This window comes from Oncorhynchus kisutch, linkage group LG24, assembly GCF_002021735.2.
Source record: "Oncorhynchus kisutch isolate 150728-3 linkage group LG24, Okis_V2, whole genome shotgun sequence".
Classification (NCBI taxonomy): domain Eukaryota; kingdom Metazoa; phylum Chordata; class Actinopteri; order Salmoniformes; family Salmonidae; genus Oncorhynchus; species Oncorhynchus kisutch.
In genome coordinates this window covers 15,553,873-15,579,733 of record NC_034197.2, presented here as the reverse complement: position 1 = coordinate 15,579,733, position 25,861 = coordinate 15,553,873, and the positions used below count along the sequence as shown (strand labels likewise).

At 41.6% G+C, this 25,861-nt stretch overlaps 1 protein-coding gene across 16 annotated transcripts in view; it reads right to left on the bottom strand.

Annotated features, from left to right (window-relative positions):
• Window positions 1-25,861, bottom strand: part of LOC109869428 (rap1 GTPase-activating protein 1-like) — a 108,959-nt gene that overhangs the window by 66,513 nt on the left and 16,585 nt on the right. For 11 of the 16 annotated variants that reach the window (XR_004205261.1, XR_004205262.1, XR_004205264.1 and 8 more), the window contains exon 1: window positions 14,680-14,815. The exons of the other annotated variants lie outside the window; for them this stretch is intronic. Coding sequence is in view for 7 of the 11 variants with exons in the window: in XM_031803899.1 (XP_031659759.1) it covers window positions 14,680-14,723 (44 nt within the window). In the remaining 4 variants the exon portion in view is untranslated. Of the gene's footprint in view, window positions 1-14,679; window positions 14,816-25,861 lie in introns of those variants that run through there. 16 annotated transcript variants of the gene reach the window in all.

The following is a 25,861-nucleotide window of genomic DNA, read 5'->3' as shown; positions in this document are numbered from 1 at the left end:
GGAGGTATAATGTTATCAACTGAAAAAGTGTAAATGTTCCCACAATAATGAAACCTGACCTTTTATCTGATTCAATATCACTGCTACCAGCACAGAGTGGAATTCCACTAGCAACACAAAGCTAGCCTTACCTTGGGCTGGGTTTCGAATAGAAAAGTGCTGACACTAAATCACATGTGTCAAACGCATTCCACTGAGGGCCAAGTGTCTGCGGGTGTTTGCTCCTCCCTTGTACTTGATTTATGAATTAAGGTCACTGATTGGTAAGGAACTCCACTCACCTGGTTGTCTAGGTCTTAACTGACACTAGGCCCTCCATGGAATGAGTTTGACACCCATGCACTAAATGGTGATACGTTCACCTTTATCAGCAGGACAACAGTACTTTCTGTTTGTCTCTCTGACTCCGAGCAGGATGGAGTGTTTTTGGCAAGGCAGCATATGCATTATAATACGAGTCTGAGTCATACTGTATTTTCACATTCTCAGCCTGTTTGCCTGGCCATGTCCAACCTAACACGCTTTGCACCACATGGCCCCCAAGCAAAGATGTACTGTGGCTTTAGTAAAGTCTCTTGTTAAAGTAAGAAGTCATGGTTGAGTAGAGCTCAGGTAAATACACACATGGACTGCAGATCTGCAGGTGGTGTGAAACAGCTAAGAGGGTGAAAAATACACCTGATCCAAGCAAGAATACTGTTTCTTCATGCCTCTCCTCCACAGTTCGGTATCTTAACCCAATGAGTCCCACCATCATGCTGGCGTGATTTAGGACTTCTAAACCGTCTAAAACATAGGTTTTGAGCTACAGACTTCTGGGTTGTACCATTAGATTTGTATATTTCTAGCATCTGTTGGTACCAACCAGTGGTACAGTTCAAGTCAGAAGTTTACATACACCTTAGCCAACTACATTTAAACTCAGTTTTTCACAATTCCTGACAAATAATCCTAGTAAAAATTCCCTGTCTTGTGTCAGTTAGGAACATCACTTTATTTTAAGAATGTGAAATGTTAAAATAATAGTAGAGAGAGTGATTTATTTCAGCTTTTATTTCTTTCATCACATTTCCAGTGGAACAGAAGTTTACATACACTCAATTAGTATTTGGTAGCATTGCCTTTAAAATTGTTTAACCTGGGTCAAACATTTCAGGTAGCCTTCCACAAGCTTCCCACAATAAGTTGGGTGAATTTTGGCCCATTCCTCCTGAGAGCTAGTGTAACTGAGTCAGGTTTGTAGGCCTCCTTGCTCGTACACGCTTTTTCAGTTCTGCCCACACATTTTCTATAGGGTTGAGGTCAGGGCTTTGTGATGGCCACTCCAATACCTTGACTTTGCTGTCTTTAAGCTATTTTTCCACAACTTTGGAAGTATGCATAGGGTCATTGTCCATTTGGAAGACCCATTTGCGACCAAACTTGAACTTGGTCGCAAATGGGTCTTCTGACTGATGACTTATGTCTTGAGGTGTTGCTTCAATATATCCAAATAATTTTCCTGCATCATGATGTCATCTATTTTCTGAAGTGCACCAGTCCCTCCTGCAGCAATTTTTTTTCTGAGGATTTGGCTGATTTCTTTTAGATTTTCCCATGATGTCAAGCAAAGAGGCACTGAGTTTGAAGGTAGGCCTTGAAATATATCCACAGGTACACCTCCAATTGACTCAAATTATGTCAATTAACCTATCAGAAGCTTCTAAAGCCATGACTGTCACGACTTCTGCCGAAGTCGTTGCCTCTCCTTGTTCGGGCGGTGCTCGGCGTTCGACGTCACCGGTCTTCTAGCCATCATTGATCCATTTTTCATTTTCCATTGGTTTCGTCTCGTCTTCCCACACACCTGTTTTCAATCCCATTCATTACCTGTTGTGTATTTAACCCTCTGTTTCCCCTCATGTCTTTGTCAGAGATTGGTTATTGTCAGTGTAGTGTACCCATATTTGTTTATGTTCTTTTCTTCTTTAGTGTTATGGAGCATGTTATTATGACATTATTAAAAGACTCCATTTTACACTCCGTTTGACTCTCCTGCGCCTGACTTCCCTGCCACCTATACACATATGCCTGACAATGACATCATTCTCTGTAATTTTCCAAGCTGTTTAAAGGCAACTTAGTGTATGTAAACTTCTGACCCAATGGAATTGTGATACAGTGAAATAATCTGTCTGTAAACAATTGTTGGAAAAATGACTTGTCATTCACAAAGTAGATGTCCTAACCGACTTGCCAAAACTATAGTTTGTTAACAAGAAATTTGTGGAGTGGTTGAAAAACGAGTTTTAATGACTCCAACCTAAGTGTATGTAAACTTCTGACTTCAACTGTATGTGTGATTAGTGGGGGCTTAGCAAGAGCGGTGTTTGTGAGACAAGGGCGGATCCCGAAGGGGCCCGGGGAAGGTTCTTTTTTTTTTTACAAAAACATCTGTAGAGTCAGAATGGTTTGAGCTACAAACTACTAAAATCTATGAAAAGCTGAGACTCCCACGAACATGCACGTGTAACATGTTTTGCTCTATGATGCTCACAAACTACACAAGAGTCATTAAAAGGTAAGGAGTTCTTATACATAGAAGATCACAGTATTATGTAATAAGCTCACATAGTTGCTGTCACAAACTCCACACAGTTGTCACTGACTAGTTGGATATTCATTTTCCACTGAGAAAACCATTTTTGTACTTACAGCATTCATATAAATACATTTTTATCAGGTTTTTGCTTTGGCAGACCTGTCAAATTGTCTTGTGTTCTACTTGTAGCCCTGGTTGTCCTGAAAAGGAAATAGTTCAACACTTCATTGTGAGGGTAAATATTAAGGCTGGACAAGCAGATAAATGAAAGTCAGATAAATGAAAAGCAGATTTTTGCTGGGGTCTTGGGACTGATAGTGAAAGAACAGCCCTTAGCCGTGGTACAGTATATTGGTCATATACCACACCCACTTAGGCCTTATTGCTTAAAAATAAGCTAGTCGTTTCCATGGAAACAGTGAGGAAAAGACAGCTTGAGGCTAGTCTCACAGAGAGACACTGGCCCAAACCTTGAATGGCGTAGCATCCAAGAAGTTGTCAGTGTTAAAGTTTAGCTCTTTACATGTCCCTCAGATTTCAACTGACCATTTCCCACCTTGTCTTATATTTGTGAGATGATTCACTGTCCCATAGAGAAACACAGGAGGAGCACAGCAGGACCCTCACATTGCTTCCACCGTGACATGGGATGTCACTTCAGGCAACAGCGTAATACACACAATTCCACTTGGCAAAAAAAACTGCTTTGCATATCTCTGTCAATTTTTTTTAAATGCAAGAATATAAATGTCATTTTCTAAAATAACTTATGCCAACACTTTATTATAAAGTCAATTTAAGCAATTGAGTCATCACCGGGCAAGATTGCAAAGGAGGTCGTGAGGGGATTGTAAGGGAATTCAGCTGAAAGCTCAAACAACGGTCTTCTTCTAGCTCCTGTGTATTGGTTACCGAATAGGAACACTACCAGGACTTGTTCCATCTATTTTTCATTTGATGATCATTTGAAATGCAGAATAACATTGGAATAATGCAGTAGTGGTGCATGGGAAAATCACTGGGGAAGCTAATCCAGAAAAAAAGCCATATTACATCCTGTGTTGTGAGAACTGTGTTGTTTGCTCTATAACCTGCTAGTGATATATAGGCCTATAAGGCCGAGACAATAAGAAGACACAGTGGCAGAATAAATTCAACCACACATTTATTTTAGTACAAAATCGGAGAGCAACATCTTGAAGTGAAGTCCACAAAACAGATTGCTTGTAACAAACAGTTACATGACCTACAGCATGGTCAAGCAAGGTAATGTTTCCGACCACTAAACAACTATTGATTTTGAACAACAGAGAGTTACCGCAAGTCACAGAGAAAACAGGAGCTGCCTCCACTATTCCAGCACCATTTCAACTTCAACATCATCTCACCTTTGCTTAGTCTAATACAGCGACAACTAAAAGATACCAAAGACGATTTAGTTCAATTAACGGGTTGAACGTCCATCCTCTCAGTCCAGGGGCACAATGTATCAATTAATGGTTGGATCATAATCACCTTTATAATCATTGTCCAGTACAGAGAATTAAGTACAACCACATGTCCAAATCCCTAACTCTGCATTTGAATAAAGTGGAATAAAGCTGATTCTATCATCCACACTTCCACTATTCAACTGACTAGAATGACTGTGATGGAAATAGAAACTTCTCATAAAAATAGATTAGAAAGAGAAAAAAACACAAAAAGCCTCTGGACAAATGGATGCCACACCATCCTCCCATTCAATGTCTGACAAACAAATATTGGCCAACAACAATAGTGAATGAGCCCAGGTCCAGGGCCAGCAGGCTGACTGTACTGTATAATGTGGGCAGCTGAATGAGCCCATTGACGGAGTAAATGAGAGTGAAGTGGCTGAATGTGCACATTGATGCTCCAATACAGTGGAGTACAGTGTAGCTGGGACTGTGAACACACAATGGTACCAGAGCAGAGCATGGCGATGCTGATAGTCTGTGCTGTCGCTAGCCCTGCCATAACAGATCAGACCAGTCACCTTTGAGACAGACAGAGAAACACATGCTCTGTTCATCTTTCCCTCTATCCTGACTAGTCTCCCAGTCCCTGCCGCTGAAAAACATCCCCACAGCATGATGCTGCCACCACCATGCTTCACCGTAGGGACGGTGCCAGGTTTACTCCAGATGTTACGCTTGGCATTCAGGCCAAAGAGTTCAGTCTTGGTTTATTCAGACCAGAGAATCTTGTTTATCATGGTCTGTGTCCTTTAAGTGTCTTTTGGTAAACTCCAATCGGGCTGTCATGTGGCTTTTTACTGAGGAGTGGCTCCCGTCTGGCCACTCTACCATAATGACCTGATTGGTGGAGTGCTGCAGAGATGGTTGTCCTTCTGGAAGGTTCACCCATCTCCACAGAGAAACTCTAGAGCTCTGTCAGATTGACCATCGGGTTATTGGTCACCTCCCTGACCAAGGCCCTTCTCCCCTGATTGCTCAGTTTGGCCGGGCGGCCAGTTAAGGGAAGAGTCTTGGCGGTTTCAAACAAGAATGATGGAGGCCACTGTGTTCTGGGGACCTTCAATGCTGTAGACAGTTTTTGGTACCCATCCCCAGATCTGTGCCGCGACACAATCCTGTCTCGGAGCTCTACGGACAATTCCTTCAAACATCATGGCTTGGTTTTTGCTCTTGCATGCACTGTCAATTGTGGGACCTTATATAGACAGGTGTGTGCCTTTCCAAATCCTCTCAAATCAATTGAATTTACCACAGGTGGACTCCAATCAAGTTGTAGAAACAACTCAAGGATGATCAATGGAAGCAGGATGCACCTGAGCTCAATTTCAAGTCTCATAGCAAAGGGTCTGAATCCTGATGTAAATCAGGTTTTTTGTTTTTAATAGATTTGCTGTTTTCGCTTTGACATTATGGGGTATTTTGTGTATATTGATGAGGATCAGTTGTTTTATTTCATCCATTTTAGAATAAGGCTGTTGTCACGCCTTGGTCTTAGTATTTTGTGTTTTCTTTAATTATTTGTTCAGGCCAGGGTGTGACATGGGTTTATGTTATTGTATTTTCGTATTGGGGTTTGTAGTATTTGGGATCGCGGCTGATTAGGGGTGTTGTATATGCTTGGCTGCCTGAGGCGGTTCTCAATCAGGAGTCAGGTGCTTCTCGTTGCCTCTGATTGGGAACCGTATTTAGGTAGCCTGAGTTCGCTTTGTATTTCGTGGGTGATTGTTCCTGTCTCTGTGTAGTTTCACCAGATAGGCTGTATTAGGTTTCACGTTCCGTTTGTTGTTTTCGTATTTATTTAGTTATTTCATGTATCGCCGTTTTCTTTATTAAAGATCATGATTAACCACCACGCTGCATTTCGGTCCGACTCTCTCTCAACAAACGAAGAACGCCATTACAGCTGTAAAGTAACAAAATGTGGAAAAAGTCTAGGTGTCTGCATACGAATGCACTGTACAACCAAAATTAGTTTGACATACCTGCCCTAGAGGCACCATTTCATCCAATTTTAGAGCGCCTTGGAGATTATTCCACAAGAAGGTGCAAAAAAACTCAAATGAGATTTACCTAACTCAGTGGAGATAGAAGGGATCTCCAGAGTTAGCCATCCCTGAGGCCGGGTCTGGTATCTCGTATGTCTGTAAATTATCAATGAAGTAGGGTACGGCGAAAGTTTATGCTGTATAGGGCTTTTACAGTATAACCAAAAAGAGTGCAATGCATCGATCTACGAGACTTCAAAGAGGGGCAGCCTATTTTCTAATACAGAATTCAGTGATGTCTACTGAACCTATCGCCCGTATTAAAGCATAGTGTGATGAACTGCATCCAATGGCTTCAATACAGTGGCAGCTGCATTCATATAGACAATATCGCCATAGTCTATAACCGGTATGATTTGGCATGACCTATTCCTATGACATAATCCCCTTATAAATAATAATTTCTTAACTAACTCATCAACATTCTTTCTGAAAGATAGATTTTCGTCAATCCAGATGCCCAGATATTTATAAAAGAGGGACACGATCAATGAGGGCACCATCTAATGTACATATGCATAAATCATCAGTTCAACAAAGGCTTTCTGCAAAACAATAAAGGCAGATTGAAGCTCTGAAAGAGCCTGGTCAACCTTGGGGGCAATAGCGTACACAACAGTGTAATCTGCATACAGGTGTATGTTACACTTTTTTTGTAGATAGACCAACATTGTTTATATACATTTAAAAGTACAAGACCTCAAATCAATCCCTGCGGGACACCTTTCGTAAAATCAAGGAAACCTCAACACCATCAGAAAAAACACATGTCCTTTCTGTCAAGTCATTTTCAAACCAATTACATGACACCATTCTTTATTTTATTTATCTGTTATTTTACCAGGTAAGTTGACTGAGAACACGTTCTCATTTGCAGCAACGACCTGGGGAATAGTTACAGGGGAGAGGAGGGGGATGAATGAGCCAATTGTAAACTGGGGATTATTAGGTGACCGTGATGGTTTTTTTGGGAAGCATCTGGTCTCCCATCCAGGAGCTGACCAGGACCAACCCTGCTTAGCTTCAGAAGCAAGCCAGCAGTGGTATGCAGGGTGCTATGCTGCTGGCATAATCCATACTGATTACAGACAATCTTTGAATCAATAAAGAGTAGTCAACAGTGTCAAAAGCCTTTGATAAGTCAAAGAGGGCAGCACTTCCTCTTATCCATACCCTTTACCACATCATTTAACACCAACGTCGCAGCAGAGATGTTGCTATACATCTCGTAGCTAGGAAGGGTCTAAGCTGACAGTTGATTAATGATTCAAAAGGTTTTGGCTAGGCAAGACAATTTCGAGAGGGAGCACACGGGCCGCCTTCCAAACCCCAGGGAGAGCACCTGAGATAATCGTCAGGTTAAAAATATGTGTCACTGACTCCACAATCAGGGGAGTAGAAAGCTGCAGCAAGATAGAATCAAGCAAATCAGCCCCAGTGGATTTTTTCTTTTTTTACATCAATCTTAAGCAAGGAATCTAGCCCTAAGGGTAGCCTACTGTATGTACAGTGCCTTGCGAAAGTATTCGGCCCCCTTGAACTTTGCGACCTTTTGCCACATTTCAGGCTTCAAACATAAAGATATAAAACTGTATTTTTTTGTGAAGAATCAACAACAAGTGGGACACAATCATGAAGTGGAACGACATTTATTGGATATTTCAAACTTTTTTAACAAATCAAAAACTGAAAAATTGGGCGTGCAAAATTATTCAGCCCCCTTAAGTTAATACTTTGTAGCGCCACCTTTTGCTGCGATTACAGCTGTAAGTCGCTTGGGGTATGTCTCTATCAGTTTTGCTCATCGAGAGACTGAAATGTTTTCCCATTCCTCCTTGCAAAACAGCTTGAGCTCAGTGAGGTTGGATGGAGAGCATTTGTGAACAGCAGTTTTCAGTTCTTTCCACAGATTCTTGATTGGATTCAGGTCTGGACTTTGACTTGGCCATTCTAACACCTGGACATGTTTATTTTTGAACCATTCCATTGTAGATTTTGCTTTATGTTTTGGATCATTGTCTTGTTGGAAGACAAATCTCCGTCCCAGTCTCAGGTCTTTTGCAGACTCCATCAGGTTTTCTTCCAGAATGGTCCTGTATTTGGCTCCATCCATCTTCCCATCCATTTTAACCATCTTCCCTGTCCCTGCTGAAGAAAAGCAGGCCCAAACCATGATGCTGCCACCACCATGTTTGACAGTGGGGATGGTGTGTTCAGGCTGTGTTGCTTTTACGCCAAACATAACGTTTTGCATTGTTGCCAAAAAGTTCAATTTTGGTTTCATCTGACCAGAGCACCTTCTTCCACATGTTTGGTGTGTCTCCCAGGTGGCTTGTGGCAAACTTTAAACAACACTTTTTATGGATATCTTTAAGAAATGGCTTTCTTCTTGCCACTCTTCCATAAAGGCCAGATTTGTGCAATATACGACTGATTGTTGTCCTATGGACAGAGTCTCCCACCTCAGCTGTAGATCTCTGCAGTTCATCCAGAGTGATCATGGGCCTCTTGGCTGCATCTCTGATCAGTCTTCTCCTTGTATGAGCTGAAAGTTTAGAGGGACGGCCAGGTCTTGGTAGATTTGCAGTGGTCTGATACTCCTTCCATTTCAATATTATCGCTTGCACAGTGCTCCTTGGGATGTTTAAAGCTTGGGAAATCTTTTTGTATCCAAATTCGGGCTTTAAACTTCTTCACAACAGTATCTCAGACCTGCCTGGTGTGTTCCTTGTTCTTCATGATGCTCTCTGCGCTTTTAACGGACCTCTGAGACTATCACAGTGCAGGTGCATTTATACGGAGACTTGATTACACACAGGTGGATTGTATTTATCATCATTAGTCATTTAGGTCAACATTGGATCATTCAGAGATCCTCACTGAACTTCTGGAGAGAGTTTGCTGCACTGAAAGTAAAGGGGCTGAATAATTTTGCACGCCCAATTTTTCAGTTTTTGATTTGTTAAAAAAGTTTGAAATATCCAATAAATGTCGTTCCACTTCATGATTGTGTCCCACTTGTTGTTGATTCTTCACCAAAAAATACAGTTTTATATCTTTATGTTTGAAGCCCGAAATGTGGAAAAAGGTCGCAAAGTTCAAGGGGGCCGAATACTTTCGCAAGGCACTGTACATCCTAGTTCAACCTATGCTTCCCCCTTTTTCTCCAAAGCAGGGTAGCTTTCCGTTGTGAATAAATATGTGAATGTCAGTGTGAATATGAATACTGTTCACAGTGTTTGAATACAGCCCTCTTGTATGGCCTAGATATCCTGTTTGTTTTGCCCCTGCCCTGAGAGAGCCACTTGAACAGTCTCTCAAACTCAAGAGGCCTTGCCTTCCCATGTAATCATTGGCTGAGCTTTTGTCATGCAAACTTGACCATCAGGACAAAGAAAAGACGCCCACTCCATGTTGTTTTTGTGTTCTGTAGAGACTAGAGAATTTAATAATTTAAAACTAAAACCCACAAAGGTTGGATACAACCCTCTCATAAGGAAGAGACAGGGTGTTCTTGTACTGTAGATGAATATTGCTCCTAAACAACATTAAATTGTAAGGCATCTGTTCATCAACTGACTGGGAATATCATTGGAGGAAGCTGCTCTACTCAAATCAGCTGACTGCTTAGAATATCATTTGCTGTTGGTCTGATCCACATTCACAACAATGACCCTTTCCACTTGTTTGTTCTTGAACAGAGTCTACACCAGGGATCCTCATGTACATACATCCACGGGCAGTTTTTTTATTGTGCGGATGATCGGGGGTGCATAACAAAATCACAAATAATTTGTAGACTGCAAATTGACCACAAGAAGCCCAAACGTATATATTATTTGACTAAAGCATATTTTAAACTGGGAGGTTCGAGCCCTGATTGGCTGACAGCCATGGTATATCAGACCGTATACCACGAGTATGAAAAAACATGTATTTTTACTGCTCTAATTACGTTGGTAACCAGTTTATAATAGCAATAAAGCACCTCAGGGTTTGTGGTATATGGCCAACATAACATGGCTACGGGCTGTGTCCAGGCACTCCGCGATGCGTAGTGCTTAAGAACAGCCCTTAGCTGCGGTATATAAAACGGCCATATACCACACACCCCCCGTGTCTCTTTATTATGCGTGGGAATACTTGCTGCTGATTTTCTGCTGTTTTTACAGTCTTTTATATCCAACAAGGAAAATTCACAAGACCACCAGTTGGAGAAACCTGGTCTACACACACTAATCCTAGTCTTTTCTTCCCTCAGTGCTTTACATTGCACTGTAGACAAGCGAACAGGCGAGTAAAAATCCTCAGTGAGTGCATGCAGCCGCTCTGTCTGTGGTTCTGTGATCTTGGGCCATGGGGAAGATAACGCACTGGGCACACACTGGTTGAATCAATGTTGTTTCCACGTAATTTAAAATGTTGTTTCCACGTCCTCTTCTGTTAATTTCAATGAAATGATGTTGAACCAACGTGGAATAGATTATGAACTGACGTCTGTGCCCAGTGGGGAGAGAGTGTCCTGATCTGGGACAAAGACATAGTTCACCGTTTATTTCATGAGTCCCATTAAGACTGTATGTGGAAGGGCCCTTCAAGATGTGTGCTTGAGGTTGAGACCATGGAGGAGACAACATGGAGGAGAGTACAGAGAGACAACAAATGTAACTGTCTCTCATTTAGGATATGACTGACGCTCACCATGGCTCACCATGTATTGGGCTGGCTTGATCGGGGGAAACCAAACCATAACCCGTGTCTAGTCAACACAAAATCCCCTGCATGGAGAAAACAGGCCTAAAGAAACCTCTTAAAAAAGAGGAACTGAGAAGGACTGTCTAATGCAACACCATAGAATATACATATAACATATCTCAAATTGTAAGAAGGACAGCAGAAGACCGATGAACATTTATGGGTTTTTACTAAGAACTTCAGATCAGCATTACATTCACACGTCTGGTAAGATCATCTCAGAACAGCCTCAACTGTGACCCCCAAAACCACACCCCCATTAACCTCTTGCAGCTAGGCAGAAAGGAACTCAACACATAGCGGTATTGTAATGTATTGTCACGACTTCCGCCAAAGTCGGTCCCTCTCCTTGCTCAGGCGGCGTTCGGCGGTCGACGTCACTGGCCTTCTAGCCATTTTCCTTTTGTTTTGTCTTTGTTTTACACACCTGGTTTCAATTCCCCAATTACATGTTCATTATTTAAACCTCTCCTTTGTATTTCTTTGTTTTGGCCGGGTATGGTTCTCAATCAGGGACAGCCGTCTATCGTTGCCTCTGATTGGGAACCATACTTAGGTAGCCTTTTCCCACCTGTGTTTTGTGGGAAGTTGTTTTCTGTTTAGTGGTCTGCACCTGACAGGACTGTTTTGTTTCTCACTTTGTTATTTTTGTTCTAGTGTTCAATAAAATCATGAACACTTACCACGCTGCGCTTTGGTCCGATCCTTCTTCAATCAGACGACGACCGTTACAGAGCCGCTACACACTGACACTTGACATGTATACTGTGTCATGTACAGCTGAAGTTTACATACACCTTAGTCAAATACTTTTAAAAACTTGTTTTTTTACAATTCCTAACATTTAATCCTAGTAAAAATGTCAGTTTTTTCTTTTTTTTCTTATGTCAGTTAGGATCACCACTTTATTTAAGAATGTGAAATGTCAGAATAATAGTAGAGAGAATTATTTAAGCTTTTATTTCTTTCATCACATTCCCAGTGGGTCAGAAGTTTACATGCACTCAATTAGTATTTGGTAGCATTGCCTTTGAATTGTTTAACTTGGGTCAAACATTTCACATAGCCTTCCACAAGCTTCCCACAATAAGTTGGGTGAATTTTGGCCCATTCCTCCTGACAGAGCTGGTGTAACTGAGTCAGGTTTGTAGGCCTCCTTGCTCACACTTTTTCAGTTCTGCCCACAAATTTTCAATAGGATTGAGGTCAAGGTTTTCTGATGGCCACTCCAATACCTTGACTTTGTTGTCCTTAAGCTATTTTGCCACAACTTTGGAAGCATGCTTGGGGTCATTGTCCATTTGGAAGACCCATTTGCAACCAAGCTTTAACTTCCTGACTGATGTCTTGAGATGTTGCTTCAATATATCCACATCATTTTCCTGCCTCATGATGCCATCTATTTTGTGAAGTGCACAAGTCCCTCCTGCAGCAAATACCCCCACAACATGATGCTGCCACCCCTGTGCTTCACGGTTGGGATGATGTTCTTTGGCTTGCAAGCCTCCCCCTTTTTCCTCCAAACATAACAATGGTCATTATGGCCAAACAGTTCTATTTTTGTTTCATCAGACCAGAGGACATTTCTCCAAAAAGTATGATCTTTGTCCCCATTTTTTATTCCGGTTTTGGCGCAATGGCCTCTACCTTGCTGAGTGGCCTTTCAGGTTATGTCAATATTGGACTCGTTTTACTGTGGATATAGATACTTTTGAACCTGTTTCCTCCAGCATCTTCACAAGGTCCTTTGCAGTTGTTCTGGGATTGATTTGCACTTTTCGCACCAAAGTACGTTCATCTCTAGGAGACGGAATGCATATCCTTCCTGAGTGGTATGACGGCTGCGTGGTCCCATGGTGTTTATACTTGCGTACTATTGTTTGTACAGATGAACGTGGTACCTTCAGGCGTTTGGAAAATACTCCAAAGGATGAACCAGAGTTGTGGAGGTCTAAAAAAAAATTCTGAGGTCTTGGCTGATTTCTTTAGATTTTCCAATGATGTCAAGAAAAGAGGCACTGAGATCGAAGGTAGGCCTTGAAATACATCCACAGGTACACCTCCAATTGACTAGAATTATGTCAATTAGCCTATCGGAAGCTTCTAAAGCCATGACATCATTTTCTGGAATTTTCCAAGCTGTTTAAAGACACAGTCAACTTAGTGTATGTAAACTTCTGACCCACTGGAATTGTGATACATTGAATTATAAGTGAAATAATCTGTCTGTACACAATTGTTGGAAATATGACTTGTGTCATGCAAAGTATATGTCCTAACTGACTTGGCAAAACTATAGTTTGTTAACAAGACATTTGTGGAGTGGTTGAAAAACGAGTTTTAATGACTCCAACCTAAGTGTATGTAAATTTCCGACTTCAACTGTAGATTTCTTCCCAATGCCATAAACATAGTTAATGGGGAATCCCGGTGCTGGCTCCACTCTAAATCCGTTAGATTGTGAACAGACTGGTACATTCTGAGAGGATAGTATATCAATATCAGTAGCCATGAAATGTACCTCAAGAAATATCTTACATGAAGTTGAAACTAAACACCTCTACAGGATTGGTGTGACAACTGGTGTTGGAAGCCCTGGTTTTGAGTTGAGAAGCTGCTCTTCTGACATTTAAATGAGACAAAGTCGAGTCACGGAAATACCACTCTGTAGACAACAGAATAGTTTAATTCCTCACAGTGAATGCCAATGGCATGCAAGTGCCAGGATAAGCTGATGCGGGAAATCAGACAGACCTATCAAAATGCCAAAAGTACAAAGTGCAAGGCCAATACCAAAAAGAACTATGCCAAGTCATTTTCCTGTCATAGCAAACAGATCTACAGTTAAAATCCTCCTAATTCTTTCCAATCTGTTTTCGACAAGCAAGTGGAATAATCTCTACTCCTCAGGGTTGCCCAGACTGAATGACACACCCCCACAACTTGTCCTTGAGAGAAGCTATTCATACATACCATAGAGCACCTGTTGAATGTGGTGTAAATTCCTACATAGTCTCTGTCTATAGGGGAGTATCCAGTATAGTCAGAGGGGAGACTACAGTCACCTGAGAGCTCTATCTACACTTAGCTGCTATTGGGAAGGATACTGTACAGTACAACACAGAGACATAGAAGACTTCACAAACACACGTGTCGACACACAAACTGCATACAGACTCTGTAAGTGAAGCAACGTTTTGCATAAAGAGAGTCAATCAAATGAAGATCGCTTGATAGATTGAGTAAATACACTCTGATTTGTTTACAGTTAACAGCCTGTCCGTGTGTGTGCGTGTTTAACTGCAAAGTGAGCCACACTGTCTACTCTAATTCAATCCAAACTCAATCATACCCTCAGCTCTCATGGGCCTGCCTCACTCTACGATGTTCTTTACACCATCAGAGTTCCTGTCTGTGCAGCTTCTACTGAAACACTGTTCTCTCCCTCCTCACCACGCTGCACCCTGCAAAGCTTCCTGGGACTATCAGTCAGTCTAGGGTTTAGCTGGTGTTGAGTGTCTGTCATAGCTGATGTTAAATAATGCACAACCAGGGTCAACTGCATTGTAATGTACATGGGAGCACAGGATGGTTTTTAACAAGCACAGAGGAAAGACTAATAATCTATTCAAGCAGAAATCACATCCCTTGGTGAAAAGCAGGCAGGCTGACACATGCCCCCCCCCCCCCCCCCCCCCCCCCCCCCCCCACACACACACACACACACACACTAAAAAGTGCTGTGCAGAGGTAGTTTGAGCAGCTCAGCTCTGTAAATGAGAACCGTATTCCCTCTTACCCGCCATACGCTCCAAAAGTGAAACTCCTCTTTCTCTGCGGCATGCCAGCTAATGGGGCGGGAAGTAGACCAACAGTGAGTGAGTCAACTCAGCACTGAATGGAGCCTCTACCTCTGTCACTCACTCCCTCACACTGACTGTGTGTTAGAGAGAGGGAGTGCGTGTGGCTGTCCACTCAGCTCCACTGCCCCTCCCTCACTCTCTCCCTCGTCCCCTCTCATGCCTCCTTAACAAACAGGAGGGGGGGGGGGGATAATGAACAATTCAATAATTTGCTTATGGGTAGAACTAATGAGAGTACTATTTATACAAGGTAGATGAGGACAGAAAATGAGTGTCATTGGAGGTAATGTGATAGATGACAGAAAACAAGAAGTTCAATGTTGTGAGAAACATGATGCAGCTATTTATCTTCACAATCTACTGGGAACTTGTTTTTCACTCTTCTCTCTCCCTCCCTCCCTCTCTCTCTCCCACTCTCCCTTTCTGTCTCGCTCTCTCTTTGAGGCAGCTGGTCAAACAACCAAGTGCTGGTGGCTGTACTGATAAGGCCAAACAGATCATTACTCTTCTCACAAAGAGACACCACACACCAGCTCCAGGATATCAACTGTTCCAAGAGCTCCAAGTTACAAGATATGAGTCAAAGCTAGCAAAGAAGAAGTACCACTCTCACTCACCTACTACTACTCACTCAACATACAGTAACTTCCCTTAAAATGTATACTATAGTACAGGGATCATCAAGGAGATTCAGCCTACGCCTACTACTACGCCTACTACTACTACGCCTACGCCTACTACTACTACTACTACTACTACTACTACTACTCACTCAACATACAGTAACTTCCCTTAAAATGTATACTATAGTACAGGGATCATCAAGGAGATTCAGCCTCAGGACAATTTTATTATTGAGCGGATGGATGGTCAGGGGACCAGATTTAATCATTTTTAGACTTGAAATGGTTTGCAATAAGGCCAAACAGATGTCATATTTGACTAAAACATAATAATTTCAAACCTTGCTTGCATTTGTATATACAATCACATCTACAGTATATCTCTCTATTATGTGCAGGAATACTTTGGAACAGTTTTACCAAATTAAAATGATTTGGAATGGATTTGCTGTTGTTTTTACAGTCTTATATGCCCTGCAAACTAAATTTAAGCATTTGTTTATATTCTTATTTCATTTTTTTGTGAAAACTTTGGGGGTGATGTACAATCACTGCAGGCCAAATTCAGTTGGGGAACCCTGCTTTAGTACAACCCTAGTGTTACAGAAGGGCTGTTTAGAGTGGATACCAGCCAGTGTTGAAGCCTGTAGCACTGTGTCTCTGTATCACTATAGTGATTGGTTTCATTGATTAACTGCAGTAAATATTTGGCCAGAGTAACCACCTCCTCTGGCAGACAGTTCCACTTGACTCACTGGCAAAGCAGGATCATTGATACCACAAGAATAGAGTCAAAAACATAACTTGGATCATTATATACACGCAACATTCAAGTTTTGGACAGTATAGAACACTTCATTTTTAAATATGCTTAAGACAACTACATGTACTGTGAATTACCTACAGAATTCAAAAAGCCATCATTGTAAGTGAGATACGGAGACCTTTTCTGTTTGGAATAAGATTCCATCTGACTGTAACTAATTCCATCATGAACCATTTTCCCCTTAGGGCCAGTGAGGTCCAACACTAACTGTAGAGGACTCATTGTAATTGGATGGATAGGCACTTAATGCATCAATGTAACTGATCAACAAACATAATCAATTAGATACAGTTACACCATCTGTTTGCTCCAATAGCGCACAGTGCCTTCAGAAAGTATTCATGCCCCTTGACTTATCCCACATTTTGTTGTGTTACAGCCTGAATTCAAAATGGATGATATAGATTTGTTTTCTCTCACACTTCTACACACAATAACCCACAGTGACAAAGTGAAAACCTGTTTTTAGAAATGTTTGAATAAGAAATACATAAATATCTCATTTACATAAGTATTCAGACCCCGGAGTCTATACTTATGTTTGGCAGCAATTAAAGCTGTGAGTCTTTCTGGACAAGTCTCAGAGCTTTCCACACCTGGATTGTGCAACATTTGCACATTATTATTTTAAAAATTCTTCAAGCACTGTCAAATTGGTTGTTGATCATTGCTAGGCAAACATTGTCAGGTCTTGCCATAGATTTTCAAGTAGATGTAAGTAAAAACTGTAACTCGGCCACGCAAGAACATTCACTGTTTTCTTAGAAAGCAATTCAAGTGTAGATTTGGCCTTGTGTTTTAGGTTATTGTCCTGCTGAAAGAAGAATTCATCTCCCAGTGTCTGGTGGAAAGCAGACTGAACCAGTTTTTTTTTGCCTGTGCTTAGCTCAATTTTGTTTATTTTTTATCCTGAAAAACTCCCGTCTTTAAGGATTACAAGAATACCCATAACATGATACAGCCACCAATATGCTTGAAAATATGGAGAGTTGTACTCAGTGATGTGTTGTATTGGATTTGCACCAAACATAACACTTTGTATTCAGGACAAAAAGTGAATTGCTTTGCCACATTTTTTGCAGTATTACTTAAGTGCCTTGTTGCAAACAGGATGCATGTTTTGGAATATTTTTAATTCTGTACAGGTTTCTGTCTTTTCCCTCTGTAAATTAGGTTAGTATTGCAGAGTAACTATATACAATGTTGTTGATTCATCCTCAGTTTTCTCCTATCACAGTCATTAAACTCTGTAACTGTTTTAGTCACCACTGGCCTCATGGTGAAATCCCCCAGCGGTTTCCTTCCTCTCCGGCAACTTAAGTAGGAAGGACGCCTATATCTTTGTAGTGACTGGGTGTATTGATACACCATCCAAAGTGTAATTAATAACTGCACCATGCTCAAAGGGATATTCAATGTCTGCTCTTATTGCACACAGAGTGGATTCATGCAACTTATTACATTTGACTTAAGCACATTTGTACTCCTGAACTTATTTAGGCTTGCATAACAAAGGAGTTGAATACTTATTGACTCAAGATTTCCGCTTTTCATTTTGAATTAATTTAAAAAAATGTCTAAAACATAATTCCACTTTGAAATTATGGGATATTGTGTGTCGGCCAGTGACAAAAAATCTAAATGTAATCAATTTTAAATTCAGGCTGTAACACAATGTGGAAAACGTCAAGGGGTGTGAATAGTTTCTATATTTTGTTGATTCCGAGTTTCCCAATAATTTCCCAATTTCTTTAATTGACGGTTGAGCTACACTAACAGTAATGTGCAGCACTATGGCTGTAAACATTTCACAGTGTAAACCGTAAAGCCAGTGTGAGTAATGACCTCTGTCTGGCACGACAGCACAGAACAGACTGCTGAAACTTCCTCTGTTTTTTTATCAATTCTGCAGCACTACAAGATTTTTGCGAAGTTCTGGTACTCATCTGCTTTTCAGACAATTGTATTAATCTAAGCAGTGTGTGTGTGTGTGTGTGTGTGTGTGTGAGTGAGTGAGTGATAGACAGAGCGTGCTATCACAGCAGAAGCAACAGGGCTGGAGCCCCAAAGGTCCTCTGACTGGCTGCTCTTTTGTCTTGAAGCACAAAGAAGCACAGATCCCTCAGTGATAACCAACCTCTCCTTCAGACTCACACGGCAATTGATTCGCTACACTGATATCACACTCTAGCAAAACAACAAGAACGAAAAAGAAATACAGTACGTTTGACAAAATATAGAGTTGAACTTCAAAACTAAGTGGTGAGCCAGACACCTTAAACTTTGAAGTTAGAATAATGCAATTATAACTTAATCTCAACAGCACGCATTGATCAATGAATACCTTATTAAACAAGTATAGTGTGAACACACTGCATAGACGGTCTTATTACAGTACATCCACTGTTGTAAATGGAGCATCCTGTCTCCTCCTTCATACTGGCAATCTGTTAATGTGTAAATAAGGCCACGTGCATTCAATAATGTATCTCCAATCTGGTCTGGCTGTGTGGAGCAGATAGAGGGAGGCAGGGAGGGTTGAGGCAGATTGGGCGCCAGTTTCAGCAGGCAAGCAGGTCATGTGCTCTTGAGCAGAGTATGTGAGCGGAGCAGAGATGGAGCGGAGTGTGCCCAATTTGACTGGAGCGTGGCACGAGATTCCCAAAAGGTTAGAGCGTTGGCCTTCACGCCCACTCCAATTTTGCTCCAGTAGCGCACACTTCATGAGCTCAGTGCATTCCTGTCCCAGCATGCACTTGTGTGTTGCTATAGCCCCTTGCATTAGCTACTGTCATGGAGTTCGCTAAATATTTTCATAAAGAAACGAATAAAAAACACACACGTGCAAATTCAAAGTGACTAACAAAGATGAGCAGGACTAAGCGCAAGCAAGGGAGTGCGGTGACGTGGTGTCCACAACTAAATAATAATTGTGAAAAATCATCTGAAAAGACACGTATAAAATCAAAATCAAATCAAATTGTATTTGTCACATGCGCCGAATACAACAGGTGTAGATAGACCTTACCTTGAAATGCTTACTTACAGGCCCTTAACCAACAATGCAGTTCAAGAAATCCTGTAAGCATGATGGTGTAATCCTACTTACTATGTGCTATGTGCAGAAAGGAACGAGGTGGGTAGATAAATCACATGCTGACCACAGCGTGCGTTGCAAAATAAATGTACACATACATGTTATTCAATCATTGCTCCCACACTGCTCGCAAGCATCTGCGTAGCCAGGTGATAAAATAGAAGTTGGTTCTATTTGTGACGCTTGAAGCGCTGCAAGTCCCACCTCTCCCATCTCCTCATTGGTTTTTAGGAGCATTTACAAACATGGGTGAATGAAAGATGAACTGGGGTCCACACTCCAGACCAGTTGGTGGTGGTAATGCACTTTAAAGTTGGTTGCAGCCTGAAGGAGGATATATTACTAGAAACAAACCCGGTTTACCATTTTATCTGTGGATTAATTGTCAGAGTAGAGGACCTTGTGCATTTCAGGTAAAATAACAACCCAATGTTTATATCCCAGGACAAATGATCTAGCAACAGCAAGCTAGCTAGCTAAATTGCCATAAATGTTTAATGCTTTTCGACCTGTCCCCAAATTAATATAGCGTTTTCAGAGTTCGTTTTGATATTTCAACCTGCGTGTCCTGATTGTGTCTGGTATGGGTGGACAAAAATCAACCTGCGTGTCCTGATTGTGTCTGGTATGGGTGGACAAAAATCAACCTGCATGTCCTGATTGTGTCTGGTATGGGTGGACAAAAATCAACCTGCGTGTCCTGATTGTGTCTGGTATGGATAGACAAAATCAACATGCGATGACGCACGTGGACGCAAGCGCACAAGCGTTGTGGTCAGCATGTAAGTGTGTCATTGTAGCAAAGTATTTATAAACAAAAAATCACATCTCTTAAAAGTTTAGTTCATTTTTGTTCTATTATCTATACAATAGGTCATAATTGACTTTAGGCCTGGCATATTCACACTTTCAAGGAGATTTTCGTTTTGATTGGGTTATTTTGCCTAAAGACCATTAGGACTACCTATAGAAAAATTTAAAAAACAACTCGGCATCTCTGCCCAGCCTGGCAAAAGTGGCCAAAAGGGTGTTTTATCATCCTCAGTGGCTCCACAAGGCTGCTGGCCTGCTCTCCAGGCACCATCACTGCTGGCCTGCTCTCCAGGCACCATCACTGCTGGCCTGCTCTCCAGGCACCATCACTGCTGGCCTGCTCTCCAGGCACCATCACTGCTGGCCTGCTCTCCAGGCACCATCACTGCTGGCCTGCTCTCCAAGCACCATCACTGCTGGCCTGCTCTCCAGGCACCATCACTGCTGGCCTGCTCTCCAGGTACCATCACTGCTGGCCTGCTCTCCAGGTACCATCACTGCTGGCCTGCTCTCCAGGTACCATCACATGAGCCTGAAGACAGACTGGCCAAACTTGTGTTTCTAAAATTGAATTCCAAGGCATTGTAGACTGAACATAATAAGGCATTTTTTGTTTAATTTGCATTTAATTCTAAGTAAGCAACAGCCGTTATGGCCAATTTAGAGACTATAATGATTTAATACAACAAAATATGGTTTAAATGCTGAGAGCTTTATGTCCCTGCCAGCCTATTGTGTCGCACTCGCAAATGCTTTACAATGTATTTCTTTGTAGGCTTTAGCCTTGACATAATTGAAATAATATAGAATAAATAATTCATTTTTGTTGCTTTTTAGGCTCCCTGTCTGGCTCCTGACCTATTGTATTTATATGCTGTTTAATATGACATGTAGTTTATTTGAAATGATATCCGCTTCTTACATTCACATTTTCATGTTTATTTAAATACTTTTCACTCAAACCATGTAGTTTGGTTTCAATACTTTAAAACCAAATGGTAGGTCCAGGTAGTCCCAAAAATACATGGGTGTTGGTTAAATTATGATTTTAATGAATGGAGCGAATTTGGAATGACAGTTTGTTTTTTGTGAGTGCGGAGCGGTTTTTAGCAGAGCAGTTGGAAAGGACATGGAGCTCCATTACCGATGAGCGGGATTTCTGACCACTCAACTCTGCTCACATACTCTGCCCTTGAGGAATAAATCAGCATAGGCCTGAGCTGTATAGAAGTGGACGCTAAAGAAACGAGCAGCTGTGTGTGTACAGCGCCTTTATATCAGGAACCTGCATTCATCATTTCTATCCCTAAGAAATCAAATTTTCCCTGTGGAGACGTTTAATGTGTTAAGAGGCAGGCCAAACAATATCAATCACTTGGGTTCACAAACAAACTTTCAGCACTAGGCTAAACAGGGCAGGCCTGCTGGGACCATTGCATCCTTTAGCCAACAACTTTTTATGTTCTCCAGGTTTAAAGAGTCAAATAGTTGATACATAGACGCATGGGCTCAACACTGGAACATGTGAACTTTCATGTGCCAACACCCCCACATTATGAAATTGCATTTATACCCCCCTCCCAGTTTTATCATTGGAATGTGATGCAAAACGAGGCAACGGTGCGCTTTAGGACCATGCAGACGCCGACGAGCGGTCGGGTAGGCTGTTTGGAGTGTTTATCCAACTGAAGTTATCCAACTTCTAAAACCAAAGTTGTTCCCCTGCATAGACGCATCTTTTCCGATAACCTCCTGAAGTCCTTTTGCCACCAATTTCAACCCAACAGAAGGGTCTCTTTAAAGCACTTCACACAGGGAGCTCTGTCTCTTTAAACTTCCTCTCTGGACCCCAGCATGAAGTGGTAAAGTAAGACTCAGCATTACCCTTTGAAGAGTGAGGTTGGTTAATTATTCCAAAATATTGGCCCTGTATCCTGATGAATACACTTGCCTATAGCTGCAGTATAGGCCTACCTTGAAATATTTTCAGCAGTGGCCTGATAGAACAAGGTGTGCATTCTGTATGTGCTTGGTTATTTGGAGAGTGGAGGGGGTATTTAAATATTTGAAAGGAGTAAATATTCAAATGGTAATTGTGCTGAGAAGCCATTTGGCCATTTCATTTTAATTACACTTTCATATTTCACAAGCTGCATTTCACTAGCTGCATAGCCAGCAGCATACCAGCCTGCATCCCACTGCTGGCTTGCTTCTGAAGCTAAGAAGGGTTGGTCCTAGTCGGTCCCTAGATGGGAGACCAGATTCTGCTGAAGTGGTGTTGGATGGCCAGTAGGAGGCACTCTTTCCTCAGGTCTAAAATAAATCCCAGGGCAGTGATTGGGGACACTGCCCTTGGTAGGGTGTCGTCTTTTGAATGGGATGTTAAAACGAGTGTCCTGACTCTCTGTGGTCACTAAAGATCCCATGGCACTTATTGTAAGAGAAGAGGTGTTAACCTCGGTGTCCTGGCTAAATTCCCAAGCTGTCCCTCATACGGTCACCTAATCATCCCCAGCTTACAATTGTCTCTTTCCTCTCCCCTGTAACTATTCCCCAGGTTGTTGCTGTAAATGAGAATGTGTTCTCAGTCAACTTACCTGGTTAAATAAAAATGTAGGGTGGGGTGAGTGACTTGCTGCATCCATTGAGCAGAGTAGTGCTGAGAGATGCCACCGTTTAAAGCAAAAGTAAACAGTTTGTAAAATATATGACTGATCTTTTTGGGGTGATTCCTATTAAAAAGTGCCAAACCACAACCTGGCGCGATGTCATGTTGGATGAGCCACATACATGTCATTCAAAATAAGATCGATCCCTTCCATCTCTACTGTATAACTACAGTCTCATTTGACATTGTGCATTTGTGACTCAATTCAGGAATCTAGGCATATGTCGCACGTCACTACACTGTGTGCAGAATTATTAGGCAAATTCTATTAGTCAGGATTCATTTTATTGTTGAACAAACACAATGCTCTCAGTCAATCCTAACCTGAATGTTTAACAAAGGAAAAGTGAGTTGTCTTTCTTATGGGAATATATAAGTGTGCACAATTATTAGGCAATGAAATTACAAGAATAATTTCTCCTAACTCACTTGCTTATTCTCAATTTTTAGAGTAAGTGTAACAAATAAGTAACACAAAATGACAATTAAATAAAAATGTTGCCTTTCAAAAATATTCAGTGACCAATATACTAGCCACCCTTCTTTTCAATAACTGCCATGAGCCTTCCATCCATGGAGTCTGTCAGTTTCTTGATCTGTTCACAATCAACTTTCACTGAAGCAGCAACCACAGCCTCTTAAATGCTGTTCAAAAGAGGTGTATTGTCTTCCCGCACTGTAAATCTCACGTTTAAGAAGGGCCAACAAGTCCTTAATAGGATTTAAGTCAGGTGAGGAAGAGGGACAGGTCATTATTCAGGCATCTTTGAGGCCCTTGCTGGCAGGCCAAGCAGTGGAGTACTTGGATGCATGTGATGGAGCATTGTCCTGCATAAGGATCATGGCCTTCTTGAATGCTGAGGACGTCTTCCTTGAAGAAAGAATCTTCCACAAACTGGCAGTAGGTTTGGGAGTTGAGTTTCAGTCCATCTTCAACCCGAAAAGGTCCAACTACCACATCCTTAATGATAGGAGGCAATACCAGTACCCCTCCTCCACCTTGCTGGCGCCTGACTTGAAGTGGTGCCCTGTGTCCATTACTGATCCAGCCACGGTCCCATCCATCTAGTCCATCAAGAGTCACTCTCATTTCATCGGTCCATAAAACCTTTGAAAATTCTGGCTTCAGCTATTTCTTTGCCCAATCTTGATGCTTCAACTTATGAATCTTATTCAGTGTTGGTCGTGTTTCAGCCTTCTTGACCTTGGCCATGTCTCTGAACACTTGACACCTTGTACTTCTGGACTCTCCAGGTTGGTTGCAGTTCTGGAATATGGTGGCACTGGAGGATAATGGGTTCCTGGTAGCTTGACGTTTAATTCTTCTCAGTTCTGGAATATGGTGGCACTGGAGGATAATGGGTTCCTGGTAGCTTGACATTTAATTCTTCTCAGTTCTGGAATATGGTGGCACTGGAGGATAATGGGTTCCTGGTAGCTTGACGTTTAATTCTTCTCAGTTCTGGAAAATGGTGGCACTGGAGGATAATGGGTTCCTGGTAGCTTGACGTTTAATTCTTCTCAGTTCTGGAATATGGTGCCACTGGAGGATAATGGGTTCCTGGTAGCTTGACGTTTAATTCTTCTCAGTTCTGGAATATGGTGGCACTGGAGGATAATGGGTTCCTGGTAGCTTGACGTTTAATTCTTCTCAGGTCTTATGCAGTTAATTTGCGCCTTTTCTTCTCCATGTGTTTTTTGCGCCCCAGTTGACTACTCACAACCAAACGTTTGATTGTCCGGTGGTCACGCCTAAATTGTTCAGCTATTTCAAGTGTTACATCCGTCTGGAAGGCATTTTAGTGTCAGTTAAATCTCTTTTTTGGCCCATTTTACCTGAGGTAATGCAGCTGCCTAATAATTATGCACACCTTGATAAGGTGTTATTCACTTTCGTCACACCCTCCCCTCATTACAAAAGCATTCAAGTTTATATGGTTTGGCGTTGAAAAATGTGCATAGAAATAATCAGAATCAGAATACTCACTTGCCTGTTAATTGTGTTCACAATGTACTTCACAGGAGAGCCATTTGAAATGTGTTTTTTTGGGGTCAGAAATGCCTTCTGGAACATGTGAACTTTCATGTGCCTTAATAACAAACTTGTATGCAATCTGTAAATACGAATAAAATTGTTAAATTTACGAGTCTAGTTGGTTTAGCCACAGAAAGTCAGCAACCTTCCCACTAGCCATGATTGGCTAGAGATAATGAGTGGGCTGGACATGCTGAGAGATGAGTTCGGATTAGTCTGCCATGTAGCACGCTTTTGTCTATTTGAGCTGGTCAGTATGTGTATGCAATCCTGTCTAACACATTTTTTTTTAACTATTGCATAGTAGAACTGCAAAAGTGTTGCTCTCCACTTTCTGGAGGACCGAGTTTTGAAATCAGTGGAATTAGAGTATGATAGCTAAGGAGATGGATTACATCTTCAAACTAAGTAAGGGCAACCACGTATCCATGACAGGGACAAGTGTCTATCCCATGTAAGGTAGCTAGCTATATTTTCAGATATTGCACATTTCTAATTCTGGCAGAAAGTCGTTTTCATTTCAAGTTAAAGTGTACTGTTAGCTAGATAGCTAACGTTAGCTGGCTTGCTCGCTAGCTAACGTTAGTGTATGATCTGTGTAGTAATATTATTTGTATCTCAGAGCCATTTGCTTTGTTAGTTATAGCCAATATTAGCTAGCTAATATTGAACCTGGTTGGTTAGCTTCCTGCAGAGTCATGCAGGGTGGTAATGTCATGAGTTGGGATTATGGTTCATTGTTTAGCTAGCTAGCTAGTGGGAGAGAGAGAGTGTCTGGAAGTAGCTAGCAAGCTAGCCAACATTAGCCAGTTAGCTTGGGAGCTTGGGTGCTTGACTGCTGTTTTTAGGATAGAATGCTCGGATCAACGCTTAATGGGTGGGGCTAAAGCTTAAGAGGGTGTGAACGATGCTGAATGGGTGTAGACAAAGAAGTAGGTCCCAAAACATTCAAAGGCCATTTTCTCAAAAGTGAGGATACAAGTTTAGTAACTTTTAAAGCAGTACTTTCTCATTGTTCCTCAACTATAGTGTATGATATACAATTTTCTAACATTT